This window comes from Otolemur garnettii, unplaced genomic scaffold, assembly GCF_000181295.1.
Source record: "Otolemur garnettii isolate 467f Iridium unplaced genomic scaffold, OtoGar3 scaffold00049, whole genome shotgun sequence".
Taxonomy (NCBI): Eukaryota; Metazoa; Chordata; class Mammalia; order Primates; family Galagidae; genus Otolemur; species Otolemur garnettii.
In genome coordinates, this window is record NW_003852444.1 from 5,678,593 (window position 1) to 5,687,527 (window position 8,935).

The following is an 8,935-nucleotide window of genomic DNA, read 5'->3' on the forward strand; positions in this document are numbered from 1 at the left end:
AAAAAAAAAAAAAGAAAATGATGCTTCACACTTGATGTAGAAAAAAAATCCTTCAAAATGAAGCTACCCAATTCCATCACATAATCACTGATGTCTGGTCTAGGGCAGCTTGCGTGCATGGTGTCTGGTGATCTGGCTGCCCTCGCTCTCCTCTTTATCTCTGACTTTGATATAAACAGTAGATTAATTCCCCAATGTCCATTTGCCTCTTTGTTTCTGAGTCTTCTGACAAGGGCAGTGAAAGATACAAGTTTTTTTTATCGTGAGTGATTTTTACTCAAAAGGATTTTCTCTGTTCATACACATACAGTTTAGTCATGAATGTTTGCTATGTAAATAACCTCTGGAAAATAACAAGAAGTCATTTTCTAGAATTAATTCTTGATTCATTAGGACTAATTCTCGATTTTATTTTTTTCTGTCTAAAGGGATGATTCAGACAAACATAGAATCCAAGACGCAAAAGGATGTCATCCGAAGGCCAACATTTGTGTCTCTGTGGGATATGGAACGGATAAGAAGGGGGCCCGAGTAAGTGTGCACGCCTGGGGCTCATTAAGTCACTCATGAGTCTGGACCCTGGTTTCCTGAAAAGTTTCTGTTTGCCTTACATTGCAGTTTTCTTCTGCATTGTCTATTAATAGGGTGTTTATTAAGCTGCGTGGTGTGGCTGAAAGAATACTAGCCTGGGACACTAGTGTTTCCCTCCACTCACAGACGACTTTGCAGGAATCTTTAATATTCTGGGCAACAGCTTCTCCATGGCTGGATGAACACAAGTGTGTCTAAGAAATAATCAGATGCACTGGGTTTTTGTTTTGTTGTGGATTTTTCTGAGTGCCTTTAGTTTTGCTCTGTGATTTATAGAGGGTGGGAGGCAGAGAGAGAGGTGGAGAGAAAGAAGGGATGAAGTATCTGTGTGAGCAAGTGCTTAGGGAAAAGGTAATGCTGATTAAAGGGGATTTTTAAAAAAGAATTTTGCTGTGGGAATTTGTTGTAACTTTCTTTGTGAAACACTCAGTAAAATCTATATTGTACGCAAATATTTTTGGAGTTAGAATTGTTTTTTCCCCCGGGTGATGGGTGTTCTTCTTCTGGTTGTAAGAATTTAAGGTATTTCATGAAAAAGGGAAATTACTAACAAGATAAATAAGTGTTAGGGAATGTGAAAAACAATGTACAAGAATCTAAGAATCTTTAGCTAGATCAGGGCTTCAGAATGGGAATTGGTTCTGGTTGGGCTTCAGAACTGGAGCAGCCTGGAGTCACAGATCCTTACCTGTGACCAGACTGATAGCTGGATGTGGAGCGCCAAGGTTCAAATTCTACCCTGCTACTCATTAGCTATGTGGATTTGGACAAATTAATCATTCTGCAACTCTCCATCTATAAAATGGGCTTAATAATAAACAGTACCTTCCTCAAGGTTACTTGAGTAATACAGTCCAGGCATTCAGAACAGTACCTAATACGTCTGGGTATTCAATCAATGTTAACTGCTCTTGTTATTATTATTTTTATTTCGCTGCTATGAATAGATTCAGTGACTATATATACATAGTATATATATGTATAAATGTATACTACATATAAATACATAGTATATATATGGTATGTATACATAGACATATATACATATATATGTATATATACACTGATTTTCTTTTAATTCAGAATTCTGCAAATTCCTTCAGCCTTATCTTCTGCTACTAACTACCTAATTTTCTCTGAATTTCTTAATCAAGTTCCCAAGAATTTTATTAGGATTGGTCTAGCTATCTAAAGTCCCTTCCAGGATGTTTTTTTTTTTTTTTCTTAGAGTCTAACTCTGTCACTCTCAGTAGAGTGCTGTGGTATCATAACTCAAACTCTTGAGCTGAAGCGATCCTCTTGCCTCAACCTCCCAAGTAGCTGGGACTACGGGGACCTACCACAGTAATAGTTTTTTCTATTTTAGTAGAGACAGGGTCTCTCTTGCTGAGGCTGGTCTCTAACTCCTGAGCTCAAGCAATCTACCCACCTCAGCCTCCCAGAGTGCTAGGAGTATAGGCGTGAACCACTGTACCCAGCTTCTTTTTTTTTTTGAAACAGAGTCTCCATCTGTCACCCAAGCTAGAATGTTAGGGCACCAACGCATCAACTCAGCTCTCAAACTCCAAGGTTCAAGGGATCCTCCTGCCTCAGCCTCCTAAGTAGCTTGTACTACAGGCACCAGCCACATAATTTGTTCTATTGTTATCTTTTTTTAAAATTTATTTTTATTGAACGGCGCCTGTGGCTCAAAGGAGTAGGGTGCCAGCCTCATATGCTGGAGGTGGCAGGTTCAAACCCAGCCCTGGACAAAAACTGCAAACTGCAATCTGCAAAAAAAAAAATATATATATATATTTTTTTATTATTTGGGATTCATTGAAGGCACAAAGAATTAGGTTATACTGATTGTATTTGTTAGATAGAGTCCCTCTTAAAATCGTGTCCTGCCCCCAAGAGGTGTGCCATACACCATGATCCCCCATCCCTCTCCATCCTCCCCTCTCCCAAGTTACTCATCCCCCAACCCCCTTGTATTAGCTCATCTACTGCCTTCATATTAGAATTGAGTACATTGGATTCTTGCTTCTCCATTTTTCTTTTCTTTTTTTTTTTTTGAGACAGAGCCTCAAGCTGTCCCCCTGGGTAGAGTGCCATGGCATCACAGCTCACAGCAACCTCCAACTCCTGGGCTCAAGCGAGTCTCCTGCCTCAGCCTCCCAAGTAGCTGGGACCACAGGCGCCTGTCACAACTCTTGGCTATTTTTTGGTTGCAGCCGTCATTGTTGTTTTTTGGTGGGCCCGGGCTGGATTTGAACTTGCCACGTTAGGTGTATGTGGCTGGCACCTTAGCCACTTGAGCCACAGATGCCAAGCCCATTTTTCTGATGTTTCGCTGAGAAGAATGTGTTCTACCTCTATTCAGGTTAATACAAAAGATATACAGTCTCTATCTTTTTTAGTGGCTGAATAGTATTTCATGGTATGCATATACCACAGCTTATTAATCCATTCCTGGGTTGGTGAGCATTTAGGCTGTTTTTACTTTTTGGCAATTGTAAATAGAGCTGTGATAAACAGTCTAGTGCAAATATCCTTATGATACAATGATTTTTTTCTCTTCTGGGTAGATGTATAATGGGACATCAGGATCAAATGGAAGGTCTAATTTGAGTTCTTTGAGGATTCTCCATACTTTCTTCCAAAAAGGTTGTGTTAGTTTGCAGTCCCACCAACAGTGTAAAAGTGTTCCCTTCTCTCCACATCCATGCCAGCATCTGCAGCTTTGAGGCTTTGTGATGTGGGCCATTCTTACTGGGGTTAGGTGATATCTCAAGGAGGTTTTGATTTGCATTTCTCTGACAATTAGGGACAATGAGCAATTTTTCATGTTTGTCAGCCATTTGTCTGTTTTCTTTAGAGAAGGTTCTATTCATGTCCCTTGCCCAGTGATATATGGGATTGTTGGGTCTTTTTTGGTTGATTAATTTGAGTTCTCTATAGATCCTAGTTATCAAGTTTTGGTTTGATTCATAATATGAAAATATCTTATCTCATTCTGAATGTTGCCTGCTTGCTTTGGTTCTTGTTTCCTTAGCTGTACAGAAGCTTTTCAGTTTAATTAAGTTCCATTTGTGTATTTTTGTTGTTGTGGCAATTGCCACAGGAGTCTTTATAAAATCTTCCCCCAGGCTGATATCTTCAAGTGTTTTCCCCACACTTACTCTGTGGATTTTTATTGTTTCATGCCTTCGATTTACATCTTTTATCAATCCTGAATCAATTTGTGTAAGTGGTGAGATGTGCGGGTCCAGTTTCAGTCTTTTACATGTGGTTATCCAGTTCTCCCAGTACCATTTATTGAATAGGAATTTTTTCCCCCCAGTGTAAGTTCTTGTTTGGTTTATCAAAGATCAGGTGGCTCTAAGATGTCAGTTTCATCTCATGGTTTCCTATTAGATTCCAAATGTCAATCAATGTGTCTATTTTTGTGCCAATACCATGCTGTTGTGATCACTATGGCCTTGTAGTATAGCTGAAAGTCTGGTAGGGTGATATCCTCTTCTTTGTTTTTATTACTAAGTATTGTCTTGGTTATATGGGGTTTCTTCTGGTTCCATACAAAACAAATTATTTTCTCCAAATCTTGAAAGCATGATGATGGTATTTTAATGGGGATTGCATTGAATCTGTAGATTGCTTTGGGTAGTATAGACATTTTCACAATGTTGGTTCTTCCCAGCCATGAGCATGGTATGTTCTTTCATTTGTTAATAGTCTATGCTATTTCTTTTCTTAGAATTTGGTAATTTTCTTTATAGAGGTCCTTCACCTCTGTTGTTATGCATATTCCTAGGTATTTAATTTTTTTTGAAGCTACTGTGATGGGAATTGTGTCCTTGATTAGCTTCTCATCTTAGCTGTTATTGGCGTATACAAAGGCTACTGATTTGTGAACATTGATTTTATATCGTGAGACATTGCTGCATTTTCTGACCACTTCCAGGAGTCTTATGGTTGAGTCTTTCTCTCAATATAAGACCATATCATCGGCAAGGAGTGAGAGTTTAATGTCCTCTGCCCCTATTTGGATGCCCTTTATTTCTTTTGCCTGCTTGTATTGGCTAGAACTTCTAACACTATGTTGAATAGTAGGGGCCATAGAGGACAACCTTGTCTCATTCCAGTTGTAAGTGGGAAAGCTTTCAGTTTTACTCTATTCAGTATAATATTAGATGAGGGTTTATTGTAGATGGCTTCAAGCAGATTAAGTAATGTTCCACCTATGCCTAAATTTTTCTTTTTTCTTTGAGACAAGGATCACTATGTCACCCTCAATAGAGTGCTGTGACATCACAGCTCACAGCAACCTCAAACTTTTGGGCTTAAGCAATTCTCTTGTTCAGCCTCCCAAGTAGCTGGGACTACAGGAGACCGCTACAATGCCCAGCTATTATTTGGTTGCTGTTGTCATTGTTATTTAGCTGGTGTGGGCTAGGTTTGAACTTGCCAGCCCCAGTGTATGTGGCCAGTGCCATAACCACTGTGCTACAGGCACCAAGCCTATGCCTAAATTCTTAAGTGTTCTAATTAGAAAAGGATGCTGAATTTTATCAAATGCTTTTTCTTCATCTATTGAGAAGATCACATGGTCTCTGCTTTTGCTTCTGTTGATATGGCGAATTACGTTTATGGACTTGCATATGTTAAACCAGTCTTGCATCCCTGGGATAAAACCAACTTGATTGCGATGAATGATTTTTTGAATGTGTAGCTATAATCTATTGGCTAGGATTTTTTTTTTTTTGAGACAGAGCCTCAAGCTGTTGCCCTGGGTAGAGTACTGTGGCATCACAGCTCACAGCAACCTCCAACTCCTGGGCTCAAGCAATTCTCATGCCTCTACCTCCCAAGTAGCTGGGACTACAGGTGTCCACCACAACGCCCAGCTATGTTTTGGTTGCAGCCATCATTGTTGTTTGGCGGGCCCAGGCTAGATTCCAACCTGCCAGCTCAGGTGTATGTGGCTTGAGCCACAGGTGCTGAGCCTATTGGCTAGGATCTTATTGAGAATTTTTTCTTCTGTTATTGAAATTTTTTCATCTATTAGTGACATTGGTCTGAAGTTCTCTTTTTAGTTGGGTCTTTGCCTGGTTTTGGTATTAGGGTGATGTTTGCTTCATAGAACGCGTTGGGGAAGATTCCGTCTTCTCAATTTTGTAATAATAATTTTTGCAACATAGGTATAAGCTCTTCTTTGAAGTTTTGATAGAACTGTGGTATGAAGCCATTAGGACCAGAGCTTTTTTTGATTGGAAGATTTTTTTTTTTTTTGTAGTTTTTGGCTGGGGCTGCGTTTCAACCCTCCATCTCTGGCATATGGGGCCAGTGCCCTACTCTTTTGAGCTACAGGCACTGCCCAGATTTTTTTTTTTTTTTGAGATGGAGTCCCAAGTTGTTGCCCTGGGTAGAGTGCCATGACATCATAGCTCACAGCAACCTCAAACTCTTAGGCTCAAGCCATTCTCTTGCCTCAGCCTCCCAAGTAGCTGGGACTACAGGCACCCACCACAACACCTGACTAATTTTTGTTGCAGTTGTCATTGTTGTTTTAGCTGGCCCAGGCTGGGTTTGAGCCCACCAGCCTCAGTGTATGTGGCCAGCGCCCTACCCATTGAAGTATGAGTGCCACCCCTATTGGGAGATTTTTTATTGTTTCTTTTTTTTTTTTTTGAGACAGAGCCTCAAGCTGTTGTTGGGTAGAGTGCTATGGCATCACAGCTCTCCGCAACCTCCACCTCCTGGGCTTAAGTAATTCTCTTGCCTCAGCCTCCCAAGTAGCTGGGACGACAGGTGCCTGCCATAACGCCTGGCTATTTTTTGGTTGTAGTTGTCATTGTTGTTTGGCAGGCCCAGCCGGATTCAAACCTGCCAGCTCTAGTGTATGTGGCTGGTGCCTTAGCCACTTTAGCTACAGGCACTGAGCCATTTTTTTTATTATTATTTCTTTGATCTCAGTTTTTGGGGTTTTTGTTTGTTTGTTTGTTTGTTTGTGTTTGAGACAGAGTCTCAAGCTATTACCCTGGGTAGAGTGCTGTGGTGTCACAGCTCACAGCAACCTCAAAATCTTGGGCTTAAGCAATTCTCTTGCCTCAGCCTCCTAAGTAGTTGAGACTACAGGCATCCACCACAACACCTGACTATTTTTTGGTTGTAGTTGTCATTGTTGTTTGGCAGGTCTGGATTCAAACCTGCCACCTCCGGTGTATGTGGCTGGCAGCCTAGCCCCTGAGCCTGATCTCAGTTCTTGAAATCGGTCTTTTCAAGAGATCTCTTTCCTCTCTAGGGAGAAGGTGTAATTCCAGGTATTGATCCATTTCCTTTACATTCTCAAATTTCTGAGCCTAGAGTTTCTTATAGTACTCGGAGATGATCTCTTGCATCTCTGGGGCATCTGTTGTTATTTCCCCTTTATTATTTCTGATTGAGGTTATTTGAGATTTTACTTTTCTGTTTCTAGTTAATCTGGCCAAAGGTGTGTCAATTTTATTTATTTTTTTGAAAAACCAACTTTTCGTTTTGTTAATTTTCTGAATAATTCTTTTGTTTTTGATTTCATTAATCCCTGATTTAATTTTGATTATTTCTTTTCTTCTGCTGGGTTTAGGGTTAGATTGTTCTTCCAATTCCATAAGATGGTTCATGAGTTGGTTGATGTGCTCTCTTTCTGTTTTTTAAATGTAGGCATCTAATGCAATAAATTTTCCTCTTAAGACTGATTTTGCTGTATCCCACAGGTTTTGGTAACTTGTTTCTTCATTGTTATGTTTGAGGAATTGAACAATTTCCTCTTTTTTCTCTTACTGAACCCAACTGTCATTCAACATAAGATTGTTTAATTTCCAAGTCTTTGTGAGGAGATGAATGTTTTTGCTGGAGTTGAGTTCCACCTTTATTTCCTTGTGGTCTGAGAAGATAAAAGGTATATTTCTATTCTTTTAATTTTGCTGAGGTTTGATTTGTATTCTAAGTTGTGGTCAATTTTGGAGTACGTACCATGGACTGATGAGAAAAATGTATATTCCTTAGCTTTGGGATGGTGTGTTCTTTATATGTCTAATCCCATTAGGTCTAGGGTCACATTTAAGTCTTTTGTATCTTTGTTTAGTTGCTGTTTAGAGGATCTGTCCAGTTCTGTCAGAGGGGTGTTAAAGTCCCCAACTATTATGGTGTTATGAGATATCATATTGCTCGGACACATCAAGATCTGTTTCATAAATCTGGGAACATTTAAGTTGGGTGAAAAATATTTAAAATTAAAATATCTTTTTGTTGTATTGTTCTTTTGACCAGTATAAAATGTCCGTCTTTGCCTTTCCTTAACTTTAGTTGCTTTAAACTGCTTGTATCTGAAAATAAAATTGCAACCCCTCCTTTCTTCTGATTTCTATTTGCTTGAAATATTGTTTTCCTTCCCTTAACCCTGAGCCTTGATTTGTCCTTCAAGGCTAGGCTAGGTGTCTCCCGGAGATAGCATATGGATAGCTTGTGCTTTTTTATCCAATCAGACAGCCTGTGCCTCTTCAGTGGTGAATTCAGTCCATTGACATTTATTGAGAGAATTGATAAGTGTGGTGGACTTCGATTCATCTCATTTTGTGAAAGTCCTTTGTGTAGTTTTATCCTTTGTGCCATTATGGAAGCTAAGTTTTGACCTTTAGCTTCTGGGTATTTACTTTGCTGGTGGTCCATTGTGGTGGCCAGTGTTGAGAACAGGTCTAAGTATTTCCTGTAGAGCTTTTCTTGTTGTGGTGAGTTTCCTCAGTGCTTGTATAGCTACAAAAGATTTGATTTCTCCATCAATTTTGAAGCTTAGTTTAGCAGGATACATAATTCTGGTCTGAAAATTGTTTTGTTTAAGAATGTTGAAAGTGGATGACCATTCTTTTCTGGCTTGGAAGGTTTCAGTTGAAAAGTCTGCTGTCATACTGCTGGCTTTGCCTCTGTAGGTCATTTGGTGCTTACTCCTGTCTGCTTGCAGAATTTTTTCTTTCATTTTGACTTTGGTGTCTTGGAGAAAGCTCTATTTGAGTTGAGATGACCTGGGATTTAGTATTTATCTGAAAAGAGTATGGGGTCTTTAGTAAAACTTGGGAAGTTTTGATTTATGATAGTCTCCAGTAAAGCTTCCATTCCTTTGGGACAATATTCTTCCCCTTCAGGAATCCCTATTATTCATATGTTTGAATGTTCATGGAGTCTTGTAGTTCTCTAAGTGCCTGTTCTGCTTTCTCTCTCTTCTTTTCTACTTCTTTAACTTGGGTTAACTGGAAAACTTTATCCTCTAGCTCGGCAGTTCTTTCTTCTCCATGGGCAAACCTATTTTTGACACTTTCTACTGCAT

General features: G+C 39.5%; 1 protein-coding gene across 2 annotated transcripts in view; it reads left to right on the forward strand.

The window, feature by feature from the left end:
- ZC3HAV1 (zinc finger CCCH-type containing, antiviral 1) overlaps nt 1–8,935 on the forward strand; it is a 65,850-nt gene that overhangs the window by 49,822 nt on the left and 7,093 nt on the right. For both annotated transcript variants that reach the window (XM_023514220.1, XM_023514219.1), the window contains exon 9: nt 429–531. In XM_023514220.1, the coding sequence (XP_023369988.1) occupies nt 429–531 (103 nt within the window). The remainder of the gene's footprint in view (nt 1–428; nt 532–8,935) is intronic.